This window comes from Calypte anna, chromosome 4, assembly GCF_003957555.1.
Source record: "Calypte anna isolate BGI_N300 chromosome 4, bCalAnn1_v1.p, whole genome shotgun sequence".
In the NCBI taxonomy this organism is placed as follows: Eukaryota; Metazoa; Chordata; class Aves; order Apodiformes; family Trochilidae; genus Calypte; species Calypte anna.
This window is the reverse complement of record NC_044247.1, coordinates 6,043,395-6,065,075: the sequence shown is the minus strand read 5'-3', so window position 1 is coordinate 6,065,075 and position 21,681 is coordinate 6,043,395. Positions and strand designations below refer to the sequence as shown.

The following is a 21,681-nucleotide window of genomic DNA, read 5'->3' as shown; positions in this document are numbered from 1 at the left end:
AGCCTCGCTCTGAGACGGTTTTAGTTGCCTGGTAAAATAAAAGCCTGATAAGGAACGTGAAGCACTGAAAGTGCTTTTTCGTGCAGCACTTCTCCCCGTTGTGCCTTGGACAACACGGAACAGCCAAGTAGCTGCTGTCAGTTCTGGCCCTTTGTCACAGAGAGCGAAAGTGTTTGCACATTCTAGAAGCAAAGAGGTAGGTGACACTAAAATAGCCTGTTACAAGTTAAAATATAGCGTTGGTTCTTACTCTTCAGCACAGGCTGTTGCTGCAAGTTCTTTGACCAGTTAAGGCTGCTGGGGACGAGTTCTTTAGAGTGGAAGGAGAACCTGCTTTCCCCAGGGCAGTGCCCAGCTCTGGCTGTTGGGCTTTCTTCAGGAAGGGTCGGCTCTCTGGTAAAAGTGAGGGCTATAAAATTTTTAATTGGCTGGCATTAATGAAGCCTGCAATTAGTTACTCATCACTGTAGTACTCTCTGAACACCTGAATATTTTAAATGACGTTGTTCGAATGAGTTGTTTTAAAAGGACGTTCAGTGCCATCTAGTGGTGTTCACGGTGTAAATCGGGTAGCAGATTTAACTGCTGAACTGTGTATTTTAAAGCGTTTATATTTAGAAGATGAAGCAGGTTTTGTTTTGCAAAATTTTATCTAGAGCTGTAAGCCCCAGGTACTTCTGCAGTGCAGTCATTATTTAGCTGAGCAGCCCCAAGGAAGCTGGCAGGGGCTGGTTGCCAGTGGCAAAGCAATCCTTCCAGCCAGAAATAGAGATGATATTCAGCAGAGAAGTTTTCTGGAATGGAGTTCTTCAGGAACAAATAAATCTTTACTGGCATACAGACTGGAATGGCAATAAAATCAAAGACAGGATCCTAAGCTTGTGAAGCTCTGTAGGGAGGGACCAACATCAGCTAACTGGCTGCTCAACAGACCATCAGATGGAATCACTGAGATTATAAATAGAGATTTCTAATAACCTTTGGCTGTTACACGAAGAACATCCAGCCTGGTTAATGACATCTTTCATGCTTCAAGAATTTTCTTTTGGCAGGGCTGTTACAGTAGCTGTCCAAAGGTTTGTGATCAAATTTGTTTTGTGATCCTTTAGAAATGACAGCTTGGGACATTCAGATGAGCTCTGCAGTAGGTACTGGGTTTTGTTGGAGAGCATGAAAGGCCTCATCTAAACTGTGCTAATAAATATTGGAATTGGATTTATGTTTGGAAGCAAGGTAGCCTTGAATGCTGTAAAAGCAATACAATTTAAACCTTGAACTGCTTATTTGCTTTTGGCATTTATTTACATCCATAACCTGAGTAAATGCAAGGAGCTGTGTGCCCACACAGCACAGATCCCCCTGCTTTGTGGATCTGCCTGCAGCAAGGGGCACTGTCCTGGAGAGCAGGAGATGCAAATTTAATCTCAGAACAGTGGCAGGGAGGCCACGGATCCCTGCAGCAGGGTGAGCACACAGCAAACTGATCTGAACACTTCAGTGCCTGTGAGGACAAACCACCTCCAATTCCCTCACACTTCCCATGGATAACAGCACAGCTTCTGACTGTGTCACCACCATCTGTTCTCTTCTTCAGTAAGGAGAAGCCTGCTGATTGGGCTGGAAAGTGGTCATTTGGGGGGCTCAGGACAGCTTTCCTCTCAATCACATCCTTGAAATGATTTCATTCATGGTTGCACAAGCAGTGCTGCTGCAAGCTGCATGTTCTGGGGATGGTGTGGTGAGCTGGAGTGTTACACAGCTCAGTTCAGTCTAAGCTGTCAGGAAATGGCATTTTGGTTCCTGACAAAATGTCTCAAATATTAAAAAGAGGCATTGGCATGGTGATTTTGTATCTGTGTATCTGATAAAAGGCAAATCTTTGCACATCAGAGCTGGTTGGTTATTTGGAGATACCAGCTACTAAAAATACTGAAATCCTGGTTTTAGCAAAGTGGTGTTTTGCTCTCTATTAGAGAGGAACCAGCAATTCACTAGCTGATACTTAGGTAAAGAGTTAACACTTTTCTTAAGATGCTTTGTTATGTTAAATCAAGCAGATTAGTGATTAAGAACACAGGGTGGGGAGTAGGGGGGGTTACTCCATTACTCCTCTTTGGGTTTCCATGCTGCTGGAGCCTGAAACAGTTACACGGAAGAGTGAGTGTGAAGGGGAATCTTCACCATGCAAAAAGTGACAGGACCAGATCCAGATGTACTAAAATTTCTATACCCTTTCCTATTCCTATGCTGACAAAGCAAATTTCACAGAACAGTTCATCTTGTACTGAGGGACCAGCTGTGGCAGAGCCCATAACTAAATGTTGATTGGTGCCTGTACTTTTTTTTTTTTTAAGTTTGTGATGTGTAAGTGCTGTAGCTGTGTGGAACTTTAGCTTATTCTTTAATTGTAATATTCATTACAGAAATGAATGAGTGTCAGCAGACAGCCAGTATTTAACTCTGTGAAACAAAGCAATTCTTTCCACGAAAACAGGAGGGGGAGCTTTAACTGGTGTTAATTTTGTAACTGACTTTCATATTTGGTGCCATTTAGAGAACATTCAGACTGTTACCATGTATCTATGCTTTGACATGGCTTCCTTCATTTTTATGGTGGTTTTTTTTTTTAACTAAACCAGCGTCTCACAGTGCCAGCACAACTAAGCATCCCTGTTGCTAATGCAAACATTATGTTTGGATGTGTGAAAGCTGTTAATGCTTACATCTTGTTCACCAGACAGACTATAAAAAAGGTACATCCTAGAAATCACATTTACTTACTCAGTAAGACTCCACATGAACAAGACCTTTGATGGAGTTTTGCCTTTCAGTATTTTGTGTCATTTTTCTATGCAGTGTTTCACTGTGGATGAAAAGCCCCTGATTCTTCATTGTGGATGTAAGCCCCTGATTCTTCATGCCAGTTTTTCACTAAATAACACTCAGTATTTTGGTAACTAGATTATTCTCTTATACTCAAGCATTATCCTCATATGCTCTTACAGAATTACACTTGTATTACATAGGGGTGAAAGAATTGTTTTTCAAAACACTTGGAAAAGTTGGCAAAGAAAGCAACTCCTTGCCCCTAAATCCAGTTCTGGTAATATGGAGTTTTTTTATGGATAGATACTGGGGGAATAGGTGGAATGACTGATAGCAGGTTGTTCAGATAAAAATAAGTGTTGACCAATGTATCACTTCAATACATCATATGAAGATTTGAAGGTACAGAATTTTAAAAGCATAAAGTACACAGAGTAGTTAAATTGTGGCTTAAAATAGTGCCAGCCTTCAACTAAAACATGTGCAGCATATGGCAAAAATATCAATTTTATAACAGGATATCTTAGCAGTATATAGGCCATCCAGTTAGAGGAGTGGTTATGCAAGCAAAAAGTAGCTGCATGCAAAGCAAGGAAAAAGGTAAATTAGGAAACTGATTTTTAAGGGCTGCTGTGAGGTACAACCAAGGATTTTGCAGTGTGAAATTTGCTGTCTGACAGAGACTAATTGTTAAGGCCAGAAATATGTGGCAGATTTATTTTTCGAAAGGTTTTCATGAGCTAGAATAAAAAATGATGTAAAAAGCTGCAATGTTAGTTGGTTTTTGTTTTGTTTTTTTTAGAATTCCCTACAGTAAGATCCAGGCAGATAAAACTAAGCTGATAACTGTGTAGGCTTGTTTGCTTATTTCAGTCTCACCCCAGAGCTCCATTAAGGAAAAAGAAAAAGGCAAAATAGCAGTGCAATATGTTTTTTATATTTGTACATAGCTCACTAAGAGGGAATGTGTGATATTAAAACAGAGAGAGGAACATAAGGTGTCTGGTGTCTGCTTTACCATAAACTGTATTTCTGTGGCATTATATTTCCATTTATTTCAGTGGTCCTAGCCTGCTGTACAAATGGTACAATAAAAGGAAGTATCTATCTGAAAATTAGTGCTTCTAGCCTTGGAAAATGACAGAGAGTGCAGTAAAATAATTCCAGGCTTGATGAGATTAAAATGGGCTGTCATTAAACTGGCTTTAGGTGATGACAGAGGTTGTATTCCAGTGCCCTTGGGATTTATAGTTTGGCTTTTATTGTTCTGATTAGGGCAGTGAACAGAGAGAGACTGCACATAGATTTTCTTCATCTTATAATGAAGTCAAATAATTCTGTGTGGATGGATGGATGGATGGATGGATGGATGGATTTCCAGGCATGTGTTGTCAGGGAATCTGTGCAGGTGGAACATCCTCAAGGGTTAGTTAACAAGCAAAAATTCTGACAGCTCTGTTTTGTTTAATTCCTATAGTTGCAGCCCCTCTTCTGTACTTGAATGCACAAATGCACTAAAGTCCTCAGGGCCACAAAGATGATACAGGGGCTGGAGCACCTCTGCTAGAAGGAGAGGCTGGTGGAGCTGGGATTGTTCAACCTGAAGAGGACTCTGGGGGGACCTTAAAGCTGCCTTCCAATACCTGGAGGGAACCTACAGGAAAGCTGGAGAGGGAATTCTCATAAGAGTGGCAAGGACAAGGAGAAATGGTTTTAAAAAGAAGGGGAATAGGCTTAGACTGGATCTTAGGAAGAAATTCTTTAGCATGAGGGTGGTGGAACTGTGAATCAGATTGTCCAGAGAAGCTGTGGATGCCCCCTCCCTGGAGGTGTTCCAGGCCAAGTTACCTGAGGCTTTGAGCAACCTGGTCTAGATGAGAGGTGTCCCTGCCCATGGCAGGGATGTTGGAGGAGATGATCTTTAAGGTCCCTTTCAACCTAAGCCATTCTAGGATTCTGTGATGATTCTAGTTTAAGCAATGGGAAATCTATTGTGTTTTCTATCACCAACTCCCACAAAACAAAATTTAAGTTTAGGGTACACAAAATTAATCAAAATAAGTGGTACTTAATATTTTTGTAATGTGGAGTAGGGAGACTTGCTTCCTGGTTTTCCTGATGGGAAGGCAGTCCTGGCCAGCCAGGCTTCTGAACCTTTCAGGGATGCAGAGGCTGCCCCTGATAAGCTGTCACTGACTTGCCTCTGCATGCAGAGTCATAAAAGCAGTGGACTTGAGCTTAGAAGGCCTGTCTCATAAAGACAGTCTACCCAAATATTAAAAAGAAATATCACTTGAATAATAGAAGCAATAGAGAAATCCAGCTCTCCCAGCATGCTTGAAAATGTGCAGACAATTGAGATATGACCATGTACACTACAGCAAGAGTAGATCTGTGGAGAGAAATGCCATAGACTTTTGGGGGTTTTACTTCAAAGTTGCTCTGATCTTGTTCCACGGATGGACACTTTCATTGAGGAGAAATCCAGTTTGTGCACTCCAGACCTCTCTGGGAGGCAGAGCGAAGTGAGGCAGGAGGTGATGTTTGATCACTTGGCTTCAAAAATGCACTTTAAACCCAAACTAGCACTCTCACATACACATCCACCCCAACCCCTTGATGGGAAATCACATAACAATAAGGAACTCTGCACTGTTTGCACACAGGTCATGATGAATTTTACAAATATGGCTGAAGATGCTTTTTGCTGCTTGAGAGATTATGACCTGCTGGTTCCCTTCCGTCCTTAGGAACTGAGAAGGGATCTCTTTACACAGCTGTAGCTCTTACCCAGAGTTACAAAGTATGTCACAGGCAGAGTAACCTGGCCCTTGATGCCTTTTCTTTTTTTTACTACACTACAGCACTAGAAACCTTAGCTTCCTGTCATTTTAATATGTATTTTTTTTCTCTGTGTTTACCAACTTTTTTAACATCCCGGACAAGAAAAGAAATAAACCCAAAATCTGCCTGGTTGATCGTGGTATCATCAAAACATGGTTTTGCTTATGTACTATAGATACAAGTACTTGGCAGAGGGAGCTCTCAATCATGAGTCAAAGAACAAATCACCAAGAACAAAACCATCCTCACAGCCAATTCTCATACCTGCTGGCTCCTGTCCTGCCCAGTCCTGGTAACTCTGGCTAGGGATCTGGGCTCACACTTGAGAACATGAACAATCCCTTTGATTTTATGCTGGAAAGTTCAGCTGTTGCAGCATCTTCTCCCACACAGCTGGCTTTCTTTTTTGTATATTTAAAAAACTCCTGATGAAAACTCTTTAACAGACAGGGCAAGGCATGGCAACTCTTTCCAGGATCCCAGTACTGATGACTTGATTCCAAAGGCTCAGTTTCCATCCTTCATCCCTGATGGACTAAACACTTTCTTCTTCTTTTGTGATGCTATAATCTGTTAGCAGTGTGACACTGATCTCTGAGCCGTGCATGCTGCTTGTGACTGACAGGGCTCTGGTAGGTGTGGTGCTCTGAGTAGCACTGGGAGGCTTTCTAGGAAACTTCAGCTTGCAGCAGGAGACTTGCTTCTTAAAATGCTGCCGGAAACTTTTACTCAGCCAATAAAGAGCAAAAGGATTGATGCAGGAATTGCTGAAGGCCAAGGCACGGGAAAAAATCGTGGCTATCAGATGAAAGGTGGAGGCATCTACAGAAGCGTGGTATGTAAAGGAACGGTATAGGTAGAGGATGTGGTTGGGCAACCAGCAGAAGGCAAACAAAGCAACAAGCACCAGCACTGTTTTTGCAACTCTCTTGCGGGATTCAATCTGCAAGAAAATAATGCATATGGGGTATTAATAGCAATTAGTAACACAGGTTTGTGTGGTTGGTGCTGATTTTCAGAGGGCTAAAAGTCTAAGTACACTACTGACCAAAAAAGCAAAAAGGAAAAAAAAAATCAACAGAAAAATAAATCTATTTCATGTTTTTTTAACAAAATCTTTCCAGTGTGGAGCACATTCCTTTTCCACTGTAGTTCAGTGGTAACCTCATTGAGATCAGGATTTAAAAGCACAATAATTAATGTGCCAGCTCACACGCATGAGGTCTCAGTGTTTACAATTCAACATTTTAACTTCTGAGTTTAATAGGGTCATAATAAAGCAAAACAAACCCCATTCCTCTTTAGGAAAGCATGCACACTCATAATTGAGTTAATGAGTCACAAGTGTGTGCTTAAGTGCACAGCTGAATTTGTATTGCTAATACGGGCTGAGTTTATGGAGCCCATATATTATTAATGCCCATAATAGTAATCTATTATCAGGTAAATTTTTGTACTCAAGAATTCAGACTAAATCAGCATGATAGATTTTGGAATACTGGACACTTGAGAGCTTCATCAGAGCTTACCTGCTTACGGGCATGACCATGTTCTTCTGCTGGCATGTTGGATGTGCTTTTATATAAAGTTCTGGCAATAAGAAAATAGTAGACAGAAATGACAGCTAAAGGTACAACGTAGAACACTAAGAAGCAAACCAGGGAGTGAACTTCCTGCAGGATCTTCTCAGATACAGGGTAGGGGGCACACGCCTCAAAAGTTACATTTTTCTCAGGATTGCTGAAAGAATAGAGATCTGAAAATACAGCCTCTGGGATAGCAAGTATCATGGAGATGATCCAAACAGAGCCAGCTTTACAGCAGGTCTTCAGGAGTGCATCAGAAGTCTGCAGTTCCAAGGGCTTAACGATGGCTCTGTACCTGAAACCAACCAACATCACTGTCAGGATAGATCCAGAAATAATGCAAGCACTGACAATGCAAACTTCTTGAGGAGAAAGCCATCTCTGCTCTAGCTTAACTAAAGACGGTAGAATCATCTTGGCAGTAGCTCTTTGTAATTAAGATGGAAATGTAAAAGTTAATTTTAAGCATGTAATGTAATGATTTGGCAGGCAGGACTTGTCATTAAAGCCTTCCTAAGTAAAGATGCCTTCTACTGTTTGGATTAGGATCAGTAAGGGCAATCATCTCCTATTTTCATGATTCTGCCTGATTTTTTGAGGAAATTATTATGCAAAACTAAAAAATGGTAGGGAACAGCTTAACTATTTTATAAATACAGAAATGCAAGCAGCTACACCCCTTCCTTGTGTGGTTTTAAGATCTCAGCTGAGTGCAATGATCTGACTCCAGTGCTCATTCATATTCATAAACCAGGAGCTATGATGTCTGTTGATTCATGGCTGTGATTCTGCAGCATGTGGACTGAGTCAGACATGAGAAAAATCTGGGTAAATCTATAGAAATGTGAAAGGCAGCGTGGAAATGGGACATGGAAAAAGGACAAGTGCCACAAAGGGGGGTTAGGCATGGGAAACAATATTTCCTGTCCCCAAAATATCAGGGACTCTCAATGCAGACAGAAGAGACCCTTCCAGGGGGGGCAAAAGACTGGCATGAAAGGAAAGGCAGTGAAAAAGGATTCTTTGCCTCTAGGCAAATTTAACTGGAAAACTGGACTGCTATTTATCAAATAAAGAAAATTTTTATTGATTTGAAGCTCTTCTAGCATATTGAAACATGCAACTCTGGCACTGTGCACATGGCTGATGTTCTGAGCTTTCTCAGTAAGTTTACCATACTCTGTAAAAATGCAGCATGGAGTGTTTACCATAAAGAAAATACAAGAGTGTCTAAATCATAAAAGCATAGAATAACTGGGGTTAGAAGAAACCTTTAGAGGTCATCTAGTCTGTGATGGGTTTTGAGTTGATGTCAAACAGGCTGAGCTATGCCAGCTATTTCAGTGGAAATATCAGCTTAATATTCAACACTAGTAAAAAACCCACACCAAACCCTAAAAAAAAAAAAATTAAATTAAAAAAAAAAGCAACAAAACCCCAAAACTTTAGGAATTATTAGGAAAGCCATGGAGAGCCAAAGAGACTGTTGTGTGATGATGTGTATCTGGGATTCATTCAACTCTTGAACATCTTGTGCTGCTCTGCACACCTTAACTCAGAAAAACCACCATAGTAAGGCTGGGCTATAACATGAATCTCCTGGAGAGATGGATGGGGATCACTCTTCTGGCACAAGAGACAAGGCCATCAAATAAACGCACATGCAAAGCTAAAAAAGAATAATAGAATCATAGAATAGCTGAGGTTGGAAGAGACCTTAAAAAACATGCAGTTCCATGGGTAGGCACACGTCCCACCAGAGCAGGTTCCTCAAGTCCCCATCCAACCTGGCCTTCAGCACCTGTAGGGGCAGACACAACTGCCTTGAGCAATCTGTGCCAGTGCTCACCACCCTCAAATTAAAGAAAAAGGAGTTGTTTATGCAACAGGCAAAGTCATTGCTAAACAAGCTCAAGAGGAGGCTGAACAAGGATCAAGGAGAGAAATCCATTGAGCTTACTAAAAAGAGAGGAACCACGTGTGCTCAGGAGGTCACTGGAAGGCTTAGGGTGTAAGTGTGGTTAGATAGTGGTTCTTATTCTTCTTATGTATTTTTTCTTGTCCCTTTACTACCATTGCTGAAGGCTGGTATTGTCCTGTGTGGACCCTTGATCTGACCCAATGTGGCCATTCCTGGGTTGACTGATAATCTTTTTGGAGCACAGTAGCAGTAGCATTGCTTGGGATTTAAAGTCTGGGCATGTGAAGTATTCAATATTACATAAAACCATGATTGCTGTCATGCAAGATGAGAATCTTTTTATTTCTTAATAATTAAATAATTTTGTCTTTTTTTGCTCCTTGACATGCTTAGGCTTGGTGCCCTGAAATCTGATCTTAGTTTTGGTCATTGAGATACGAGGGGCAGAGAGAACTTCTCATTCAGCAGCTCTGGACAGCAGTGAGATGGGGAGCACTGATCCCAGCTTGCAGTGCTGGCATTGTAACCTGAGTTTAATTTCCTCTGGGCTAAAACTTCTCTGGAAAAGAGCAAATATTCAAGTTGTACCATATCATCTCAAACTAAGCACTTACCAAGCTAAAAGCTGCTGTATTATTGCAGTGCCCATCAACTTCTGAGAGTCATTAATTGTCCCCTGGTCTGTTCTGTGTTTACTTTTTCCTATTTAGCTCACATGTCAATCTTTTACATTCTGAGATTTTAGAGGCTCACTAAGTGCCTTTGCACAAAGGATTTCCACTCAGTCATTTTCATAGGTTTATTTTTTGTCTTTCTTGACTACTTTAGTGCACCACTAGATAGCACCAATATCCTGTCCTTTCCCTGCCTTAAGCAATTTCCCTTTTCTGTGCAATTGAGAAAAAAACCTGCACTGTACTTCATGCCGATAAAAGGTCAAAAGACTTCCTCACTTCCCTCCATCAAAAAGAACTTCTCTAATTTTTCTAGCACACATTTTAAATTTAAGTGGGAGAGTGGATGGTCGTTTGGGGTTTATTTTTAGTTTTTTAAAACGTGCCGTTTAGTATCATACAAAATCACTATTTCTGCTCATTTATTCATTCCTAACTTCACACCTAGAATCTCTCCTGGCAAATCAGTCACATCAGACCCACCTGTCAGCACTGAGAACAGTCAGGGTAAACACTGATACTCCAACTGAGGTTAACTGGATAAAAGACAGCAGCTTGCACCCAATTCTTCCGAAGAGCCAGGTATCCACAATGTAACGTGTTGCATCTACAGGCACACAAGTTAATAAAAGCAGTAAGTCTCCAAATGCCAGGCTGGTGATGAAGATGTTTGGAACTGTCTGCATTGATTTGATCTTGAAAAAGACTTTAATGAGAATAGCATTTCCAAGGAGCCCCACTGCAATGATCACAGCATATGTAACATAAATTGTGCAGAGGATTTCTAATCCTGGAAAGGAGTCTTCGGTCCATTTTTCATTTGTTGTTTCATTATCAAGGCTTGATTTCAGTTCTGTACCATTTGTAGGTGCACAAAAAGTCTGATTAGCTGAATGCAAGAATACTTGAGGCATTTCTTTAACTGTTTCTTCTCCCCAGGCTGGACTTAAATTGATGAAAAAATTGTTTAATATTTAGCTTGCAGCATATCAGCAAGGTCAATAGGAAGGTACAGGTTTGTGTCTGGAGTTTAGATCCCCGTTGCACATTAACTACTTTCATCCCCTTCTGGGTCTCAAAACATGCCTAGAAGAAATGCACACAGATCTTGTTCTGAACTGTGTAGGAGGTGGAGAATTTTTTTATTGGCTTTTCAGCTAGTGGAGCAGAGAGGGAGGAGGGAAAAAAAGAAAAAGTGTTTTTTTTTAAAGATATTAGCTGAAATGATGTTTTGTTTCTTGGAGGCATCTGTCAAATAAATATTGTATTGTCATTGCTGTAGCATTAGGGCTTGCATATTAGTTAGTTATGTATTTGTTAATGTTTTTCAAAAATCCTAAAAAATTAAATAAAATTGAAACCTGGAATAGGTTTCTCAATAGTACAGGTAAGCAAAGAATATGCTAATTTAATAAAAAATTCTACAGTGTACCTTGATGGCAGATAAAATATCTCAGAATATAGATAGTAATTGCTGACAAAGCCATAGAGAGACTGATTAGTCTATCACAGAAGTGCAGTGACCTTCCAAAAGGCAATATAAGATCAAAATTTATGGCCATGATCCTGCTAACACTTACATTAAAGCTCAGGTTTGTCCCTTGGAGCATTTCCATTGCTATCAAAACCACAACTAATGCTGAGGTTTGAACAGGTTTATAGATAGTTGCTGCACAGAAATTTGTTATCTTACAAGAATCCATCTATTTATTGGGTTTGGATGGGACAACTGATGATTCAAATCTTTAGGGAAAAAAGTAACTTTTCATGATGCTATCTCAAACGTGTTAAGACTGTAGGTTTTCTTGTCTTTAATCAACAGTCAAATTTTAAACTCTGCTCTGTGCTGAACTCCTGATTAATTTTAACGTAAACTAAGGCAGAAGGAACGTGACCTATAGAGTTAAACCCTCTGAAATTGAGAATGCCAAGATCTAATTTCTAAGCAGTGGAAGGAGACAAGGAGCTTTGTGCTTTGAAAATGAAGATCAGTAGGTGGAGTATTTTTTCCTCCAGGTTGTTCTTCAGCTGTGAGGTTTGAGTGGAGAAGGCACCCTGCTCAAATCCCAAAAGAATCTTAGAGCCAGGTCTCTTCAGCTCAACAGACACAGACACACAAAATCAAAGTTGTTTGATTTACTTAAAAAGACTCCTCCAAGTACTACTCATGAAAAGTCTTAATATTCCCTCTCCCAACCCCAATCCCTGCAAGCACAAGTATGGCATAGATACCAGGTGGTGATAGATCAGATGGCAGCTGCTGGTGGATCAGATGGAAGATCAGTGCTGTGGCCAAGTGAAAGAAGGAGTCACTGATACAAAAACAATGCATGGCTTGAAAATTAAGCTTTTTGAAAGTGCTTTTAGAAGAGGAGTTCTTGTCACGACCAACCACAATATATCCTTTTATCCAAGGACAGTCTGTAGGCTGCTTCCAGATTTAGGAACCTTCGAGGATGCCCGATTATGTTGTCCACCCACACTGACACAGTGCTGTGAATTATATTTAATACTGAGTAGCAGATTGTGACAGCTTAATGTCAGATAGTTACATAAATTGTTTGTCTTTTCTGTATAGGAGAAGGAGGGTATCACCAAACATTGGGAGTGAATTGCTCTCCACCAAGCACTGGTACTGAAGGGTGGCATCTGAATGAAGCATCAGGTGTTTCACTGAAGCTGGAATTTACCTGAAAGAAACCTGTAACTTGCCTTGAATCTCACTAGAAGTTGGTTGATGCACTGAAGTTCAGCCAGCAGTGTAGATCCCAATCTCTTACAGCCCCAGAGCTTTCAGAGCCATCCAAGAGATTCAGGCTGACAATGTGAAACCTGAAGCTCAATTTATTCTGTCACTTGATCATTTTGCTTGGATTGACAACCTGAACTGAGAGCCCTTTGAGTGAGACAGAATCCAGAGGATTGGAGACTCTTGAGCTATGAGATGCTCCCAGCAGTTGGTTTGGGATTCAAGCCTCAAGGGGAAGGTGTGAGATCTCCCAGCTCATATTTAAACCTCGTGAGGACACCAACAGATGCCAAAAACTAAAGCAACCCCAGAAAGTATCAAAGGTTTAAAATTCCATTTACTCCTGATATTTCATGTGCTGTTTATTCCAGATGGGACCATAATTCATATGTCTAACCCAGTCCCAGCAGCATGAAATTCTAGATTTTTTTCTTCTACTGTGAGATGGTATTTTTCCAACTTTCTGCCTCGTTGGGAGAATCTGGCAGGAAGAAGCTCCTTCACTTTTCCTCCTACAGCCCTTGTATTACTGCAGGTTTTAGCTAGTTGGTCAGGTTCTCTTTATGGATCACAAGATACTGTCTCAGTCAGTCATTAGGAGGTGAAATACCTTCTTTTGAGAAAGCATACAAAATAAAACTCTGTAGAACCAACAAAATCCTGAAGGATGGGCAGTAAACATCAAATATGAAATTTGTTTCTGGGAGTAAAATTCCAGTGTTTCTGTTCATCAATTTTTTTGTGCTCTTCATTAGCTTCATTGGCATAAACTAAGCAGGAGAAAACACTATGTGTTTTTTACAGATTCTGATAGTTTTTGGTTGTGCAAATCAAGCTGAAAAGGAGTAGAATGGCATCATTCTTCCAACCAGTAAAGAGGTCCAAGGTGTTATTTTAGAGCTCTGTCTTCTGGTGAAGAGAAAACCAATTAGGGCAATTCTGGTTATTGTATAACATACCAGAAAACATAAAACATGCACAGAAAATGAGTGTTCCTTTTAAACTCCATGTTGAAAAAAAACACCCAACCAAACAAGCCCTAAGTAAAATACTCAACAGTATATAACTTAGCTGTATTTTTAATGCAAATTTTCTATTTTAATGCAGTGTGACTGCTGACTTCAATGTGCTGCCTAGAGTCACCCACTCAGAAAAAGCTCTTTCAGAACCATTTGCTCTGCACGAAGCCAAAATATAGAGAAAATGGCCAGAATCTTAATTTCCGTTGAAGCGATGGATTTTTTAACATCAGAATTATTTTATGTAGCATATTTTTGTTATTTCAGTTAATGGTCATGCAGCATGGATTGTTATTTGTACAACGAGGTCAAAATCCTTTGTAGGTAGAGTTCTAGGAACACAAAACATACACAGTGAAGTACAGCTACATCTTCAAGCCTGATTTTTTTTTTAGGCTTATTTTAACTCATTTTCTTAAGTCAATATTTGTATAATAATTTGTATAATTTCTTCATGGATATATTTAGTTGTCCTAATTCTTTTATACCTCAAACTCATTTTTGACTCTTTAATTGTCTCTCCTAGTGATGTCACCATCTGTTTTTTGCTGGCTGGTTCATCACTGCCTCTCTCATATTCTTTGGGTGTTAATGGCAGAGAGAAACCAAGAGGGCTGTCTCTCCTACTCCTGAATTTTGGTAGACTCTGTTGTGGCATCCTCTCTTGTAAAAGGCTTTTCTTAAATCAAGATCTCTTCTACAGATGAGTGTGATTGCTCTCCAAGTGCCCAGACTGCTCAGCACAGAGCAGGACTCTCTGCTGCTGGGTCACCACAGCCACATTCCTCTTACTACTCCCTGGAGGCAGAAAACTGCTCTGAAGTCCAGCAGACTGCCAAGATCTATGTAAAACTTCCTCTTCTTTTGACCTGTATATGAAGGAAGGCTTTTTGCTTCTCCTTTAACACCTAACTTAACCTCTTAACCTCTGACAACTCTTATAAGCCTGACTCTGCAGTTATAACTAGAATTATGTTACCTGAAATGCCTTTCTCTTCCTAGTGTTTTCTCAACTGGCTTTGCCACCTTTGTGCTGGGAAGAGGACTCTCTGCCCTAGAGACAACATTCTCAGGGATGGTGGTGGGTAATGGCCTTGTTTCTGCCTTGCATCTGTGTTGCAGCTTTATTGTCCTCTCTGTTCATGGAAATCTCCAGCAGCACAATAACTAATGGCAGTGAGGGGACAAAGTCTCACTACTGACATGAGTAAGATTTGTGAGTCAGTAGTAAGAATGAAGTTTTCATCCAACAGCCCTGTGATGGGCTGTGTGACTTGTGTGACTATTTCCAATCCATTTTCTAGTGTTCAGGTGGGCAGGTATGAAATGGGAAAGCCTGAATGTACACCTGAAGTGAGGGTCCATGTCAGAGAGACCTTCTGTAGAAATCACTAACACACCCAGGGCTGTTTCTGGTTCTGCTCTGTCCTGTGAGAATGGGAATGAATCAATTCCATGTGCTACATCTGAGTCCCTCCCTAAGCACAGAGATGATCACCTCCCACCTCCCCAGGCACCCATTTTGGAGCTACCAGTGATGGGCAATGAGGAGGGAGGATGCACAAAGCACTTCTTGTGCTAAATTTCTTCCCTTGTGAGCAGAAGAACTTGGTTTTAATGTCTGTCAATCTGATATTTTTCACAGCTAAGTGGGGACATCTTCTCTTCACGTTGTTTTTTTTTTTTAATATTGCCTCAACAGTTGGAGATACAACAACTGCTGAGGTATTAAAATGGAAAATATCTTTTTAGGACACTTTAATGACAATTTCCTTGTCACATTTGTAGTAGTGTCACCATTCATTGTCAAAGTCACCCATATAGGATAAAAATACACTGCTTTATTACTCTATCACCTGTGTGGAGTTGATTCTGCACCAAGGGCAGAGGGAGCTGTGCAGGTCCTGAGACTCAGGGCATCAAACCCTGAAGGAATGTTTGATTGGAATCGCACCCCTGATTTTTGGAACTGAAGATGAGCCATCCAATTATACGTCCAAATGCCACAAGACTTACCAACATGTCTAGGAACAAAAATAAGTCTTACAAAGGTGAGATGAAGGGTCTGTTCAGATGAGATGTCAGCAGCAACAGTGATACAGCAGCAAGGTGGACACCTCTTGGTTCAAATCTAGGCAAATAACTTCAGATTTTGTTACCATGTCTATATCCAGACTATTCAGTGGAGTTGCCAAGATTCAGTCTGCCTGTGATGGGATCTCAAACCTTGTCATTGATCAGCACCTTCAAATACCTTATCCTCCTCGTCCAGGAGCTTTCTCAGCCAGTTTCAGTATGGGAATGGCCAGTGAAATGCTGATGTAATTTCTCCGGCAAGAGAAAATAAACACTGGAATACATCTTTGAATTTCTTCCATTACAGGAACACTCAGACAATAAAAGTAATATAGCAAGCTTAATTCTTTTGGGAATCCTTGAAACTCTCAGTGATACATTTAATTTAGGACCATTAGAGTGCCATTACATGCTAAATACTTTCTGATACCTAAAAGCACTGAGCATTGTGCACTAAGACTTAACTCTCATCTTATGCAATAGGTAATTATCTTCCCAGTATTTTGATTTCTAATCTCAAGTCATTTCCCAGAATGACATTTTTTTTTCCTTGTCCCAGTAATAACTGCCTTCTAAACTCAGAAAGAATTACACATCTTGGGCATAAGTATTGCTAACCACTGCTGTAGATTCAGAAACAGTCAGAAGAGAACTTAAACAACAAGTATTGACCTCTAGCTGGATGTAATATTGATCTGTCACATGGTTATCAAAGTGCTGAAAGGCAGCTTTAGCCACTTGTCCATGTGGAGACACACAAAATCTCCAGGGATCCTTGAGGGAGCTGCCAAAACCTTGGATCTGCAGCCACTGACTTGGTTGGTACAAAGGGTGATGGAGTTTTGTGCTGGTCTGAAGAGCAAGATGGGAGTGGGGAGGCTTTTCCCTGGCTCATCACAGCTGCTGCAGTGATTTTAGTAGACTTTTTTTATTTCTTTTTGCATTGTCTAACCTATTGTTAACAACCCACTGAGATCTGACATCAAATAATTGCCTTCAAAGACAAATATACTTTCAGAAATCCTTCTTTCATTGGTTTAAAATAGAGCATGCATTTCCTGGTGTATGGATGGCTAAAAATAAGCCATCTAGGAGTAAATGAAAATGACTTAGAAATCAAAGGAGTTTTTAGATTGCTGCTTTCTCAGAGAGTGAGCAGAGTCAACTGATACAATCCACACCATGGGGAGGGGGATGTGTTTGTGTTGGTAACACTCTGCTGCCCATCAGGTCGTGTTCAAGCCAGAGCTGTGGAAGCCTTTCCCAACACTTAAAATTAGTAGGATGTGAATACAAGTGCACAGCATTTTTTTTTATTAGATTTGTCTTTGTGCATGTCCTCTCCCTGGGAAAACCATCAAGGCACAATCCTGTGACAGAATGTCAGGGTGGCTGTGTTGGAGAAGAGCAAATGGTGCTGGAGTGGAAGATATTATTGCAGCCCAAAGAAAATTACACATCATCATTCTGGCTGACAACCTAAACAATACCATGCTTGAAACATAAATGATACACTCTTTAGCTGGAAAAGCCATTAGGCATATGATGGAGAGTGGAAGTGAGCTAACTGCCTTCCCAGAACAAATGGGGCTTTGCATTTCACAGAAGCAAGTTGACAGGTTTTTAAAAATTTACTTCCAGATTTTGCTCTTCGAATAGAAAAAAGAAGTAATGGGAAGAATGGAAACTTGACAGTGCTCTACATTGTGCAGCTTGCTCTTCTTCCTGCTCTTATGCCTCCAAAGCAGGAAACACGCTGGGATCTGCCCAAGAAATGGAATTTCCAGCCATTTCTCAGCACCCTGAGAAGTCTTAAGTGTTCCAGCACTTTTCTCACTGTCCAACTTTTATCAAAATCTTTGTTGCTCCTAATAATTTAATAATGTTCTGAGTGCATTTAGCAAAAACACTAGAAGATCAAGGTACATGTTTTCTTTTATTAGAAACCTAATAAAACAATTACAGTGTGCAATGAGACAAAGCCAGTCTCATGCTGCTCCTTTGTTTATCCTCCTTTGCTGACTTTTTATTTTAAATTAGAGTGATAGAAAGTTGAGTTGGAAGGACTGTCAACAGGTCTTCCAGTCCATCCTTTGCCCTAAGGCAAACCCAACCAATTAAATATTCTAGCAGATATTTTGCTTGTCACCAGGTAGTTTTTAAGACCTAGTGAGTCTTTAAGTGATAGTGATTCCATGTGCTCTCTTGACACTTACTCCTTAAAATTAGAACTTGTTACCTAATGTCTAGTCTAAAATGAAGGCTCTTAACTTTCTGTCCCATAAAGTGAATGCACAAAGCATCACAGCATGAGGGAGAACAGTGAGGGTCACTGCAGGGTGGTAGAGAAAGAGGCAAGATCAGATTGTCCATCTACCTGGACTTCCTGAGACAAAGTGGGTTGGTTATAAGGGACTTGGGGGAGGATTAAACCTCCAGTTCCTCTGGAGACATCTGTAGCCTCCTTCCTCACCCTCCTACCCCCTGAAAATGTGCAGCAGCCAGGTCAGGGGAGCCAGGCAGGCAGCACCACATCATGGCCTGTCCTGCTTCTCACTGCAAAACAGGGAAAAACTCACATTCTGCAGGAGATTGTGGAACAAAGAGTTTGGTAGTGAAGATATAGAATAGAAACAGAGGCTGATAGTTCAAGTGTCTGACACACTGAGGTGTATTTTGTATTAAATTTCATTCTCATTGAAAATAATTTCAAGGTAGAAAAAAGTGGGTATGAAGTGAAACTTGTTTGCATGTTTTTAATGCTAACGTTTCTCTCAGAAAGCCAAGAAACTGAAGGTGACCTGTCTAATTTCACATAGGCTGCTGTAGCTATTGTACCATGAAATATTCATCTTTTTCCACTAATTGCTGTGTGGGAGTTATTCACAGAATGAAAGAACCTTTTGTATTTCCTATCATACAGACCAGCTCTAGAATATCACTCCATCCTATTTTTCTATTTCTCTGGCATTGGTCCAGGTTAGTATTTTACTGTCCCACCAATCATACCAAAATCTTCACTTGAATGACAGAGAAAAAGGCATTCAGAACTGAAAGTAGAATAAGGTTGAGCAAGCATGTTACAGATTCAAGCACATTTCTTGAAAGAAAGCCCCTCTTGAACAGCAGAATATTCTTGAATCGTTAGATAGCCAGAAGAAAGCAGATTCACTATCAATGAAAAATTCTTGCTTTCTGTTGGTAGTGAAGCCCTGTATCCATGGGCAGTAGTCTTGGTGAACAGGGATGTTTGGTCTCAGCATCTTCTGGATAAGAAGATGCTATGGAAAAGACTTAAGAAAATTTTCCTTTATATTACTTTGGTTTAATATAGCTAAAAAGAAGCCTGTCTATGCAGAACTCACTGATTTAACATCTTATGGAAATAACAAAAATCCCCAAACACCCAGGAATGTTTGGTGCTTAGGTCAGAATTCCTATAAAGGCTGATATTCCTCTTTCAGACTATGGGTCTGAAACAATTTCTCCACCTCAGAAGGCAAAACCTCCTGCTGGGATCCTTCTGGATTAAACAGACTCATGGTCCTGCTCAATTTTCTGTCATCCCAAACATCTTTGCTCTTTTAGGGCCACATGGGGTAGACTATAGGACTCCCTAAATGGACATAGAGAATGGAGCCAGCTGGCCCAGGGTAAAATCTCTCCTGATTGTCTAAGGTGGAAGCTGAGCAGAGAGTTCCCTTTCTTTTGGAGAAGAGCCATACCAGCATCTTAAGAGCTTGCTTACTTTCCTTAGTACAGCAGAAGTCAACTGTAACACAGATATTATCCCCAAATTAGGTCTGGCACAGCCAGAGCAGTGAAAGTTTTCTTATTTATTTCCATTGGTTGGGATTTGACAGTCACCATATGGAACTTATTACTTTCTACTCTATGCAGTGCACGCTTTTTCTTACCAATCCGAAAATTTTTATCTGGAGGAGGCCGGGGGATGAAATATGAGCCACTGAAAGTTGAACTTGTTCCATTAGAATTCAGACTCCACAAAGCCTGGAACAGTGATTTGTGTTTTAAATGCTTTGGTGTAAATCCAGCAGTTGCACCTGACCCTCTCCAGTCAGAAATCAGAGAGTGGAAGGCACAGAAAAAAATTTCTGTCTGGGTGTCCTGTCTCAAACTGCAGAAGACCAAGGAGGAGAAAGGTGTCTGCTTGCTCCTTGTGCCATCCTTCCACCTGCCCTGGAGCTCTGCTTCCATGCAGCACAACGCACAATTCCTGCTGTTAATTTTTCCATTAGCTCTCTCACAGTTGTGCAAGGGAGGCTGGATAGCAGCAGTTCCATCTTCTATTTCCCCTTTAGTGGCCCAGTCTTGTAGTACTCATTTAGATAAGGTCAGATGCAAAAAGACAGAAGGAACACAGAAGAATGGCAGCTTTACCCTTATTGTATCAGCACTGAACTGCCTGATGCTGAGGGGAGAAGAGTCAGGGTGCTGCAAATGGAAGCTGCATGTTCTTCAGCAGCACACAAAGCACAGAACTTCTGTGTGCAGGACATATGTGCTGATACAGGATTTTTAGGCTGGATTCCTGAAAAGACTGAACCAAGAGATTCAGCTTGTCCTTTGTTATATCCATTCATCATGTCAACTGATTTTTGATAGACACACATAGGTACTGAAGTTACTGAATTCTTCCACATGTCTGTGAAAAATCAGCATCAGTGGGGTAGCCCAGAATAAGCCACAGTGTGTTATTTCATAGAATCATAGAATTGGCTGGGTTGGAAGGGACCTCAGAGATCATCAAGTCCAATCCTTGATCCACTACCACTGCAGTTCCCAGCCCATGGCACTGAGTGCCACATCCAGTCTCTTTTTAAATATCTCCAGGGATGGAGAATCCACTACTTCCCTGGGCAGCCCATTCCAATGTCTGATCACCCTCTCCATAAAGAAATTCTTTCTAATATCCAACCTAAACTTCCCCTGGCACAACTTCAGACCGTGCCCTCTTGTCTTGCTGAGAGTTGCCTGGGAAAAGAGACCAACCCCCTGGTCTCTGCTGAGCTGCTAGATAGAATAATTTAGGTTGGAAGGGATCTTTGGGGGTCTTCACTCCAACCTTCTGCCCAGAGCTGGATCAGTTTGGTCAGGTACCTGTTCAGCTAAATTTGATTCTCCAGGGATAGAGACTCCATTGCCTTTCTGGGCCACTGCCACCTGTTTAACTACCCACATTGAGAATAATGTGTTTCCTTATAACTAACATGAATTTCTGTACCTGCTACTTGTGTCCATTGCCTCCTGTCTTCTTGCTGTGCACCTCTGAGAAGAGTCTTTCTGTTCCCTATAACCACCCCTCCCTAACCAGATCGGCAAAGACAGAAGCAACATTTGCCTTCTCCTTTCCAGGCTGAGCAGACCCAGCTCCTGCACATGAGGAGCTACTAATGTGTCAGATACCCTGCATGAATTTCTGAATCTTGGCTTTATAAAGACTGGAAGGCCACCAAAAACACAGCTCCCATAAGGGAACACCGAATGGCATGTGAGAAGAGAATCAGAGACCAAGCTGAAATCTTCTCCTGATAACTGTGGTTTTTACTGCATGCTGTCACCCTGTCACCCTACCACATAAACAGTTAATGGAAGAAGGGAAGAAGATAAAGACTTATTAAAGAATAATTACTCCATGCAATGCAGAAAGGCTGCTGAGGGGAGAATTTTTTAGAACACTTTAGAACACTTTATGAGTCAAGCTAAACAAATCCCTTCAATGCTTCCCAGAATAATCACTCAGATGGAACCTTCCCCAGCTGAAGTGTGCTCAGCACTGCTTCACCACTTCCTCCTTCATGAGACATGAAGAACCCTGAAGAAGAGAAATCCAGGTTTTCAGGTAGATTCTCCACCCTGCTATCCCTTTCCTAACCTTGTTGTGTGCCACTCAGTTACCATTGTGCTGGGCAGAGGGGGGGTCCCTGGGCCAGCACCATGTGCATCCTGTGTGCATAGGAAAGGG

General features: G+C 41.0%; 1 protein-coding gene across 1 annotated transcript; it reads right to left on the bottom strand.

The window, feature by feature from the left end:
• Window positions 1-6,205: 6,205 nt before the first annotated feature.
• On the bottom strand, window positions 6,206-10,765 carry BRS3 (bombesin receptor subtype 3). The gene is made up of 3 exons (XM_008493680.1): window positions 10,335-10,765; window positions 7,200-7,551; window positions 6,206-6,613 (listed from the first exon to the last, which is right to left on the bottom strand). The coding sequence occupies exons 1-3, from the start codon at window positions 10,763-10,765 to the stop codon at window positions 6,206-6,208; spliced, it is 1,191 nt and encodes a 396-aa protein (XP_008491902.1).
• Window positions 10,766-21,681: the final 10,916 nt, after the last annotated feature.

Bases quoted from the DNA above. Each gene is read 5' to 3' on its own strand.
- BRS3 (XM_008493680.1), bottom strand. From the start codon at position 10,765: ATGCCTCAAGTATTCTTGCATTCAGCTAATCAGACTTTTTGTGCACCT. The intron at 7,552-10,334 runs GTGGGTCTGATG...GGTTGGTTTCAG, and splicing joins ACTGTTCTCAGTGCTGACAG to GTACAGAGCCATCGTTAAGC. The intron at 6,614-7,199 runs GTAAGCTCTGAT...ATTTTCTTGCAG, and splicing joins ATGGTCATGCCCGTAAGCAG to ATTGAATCCCGCAAGAGAGT.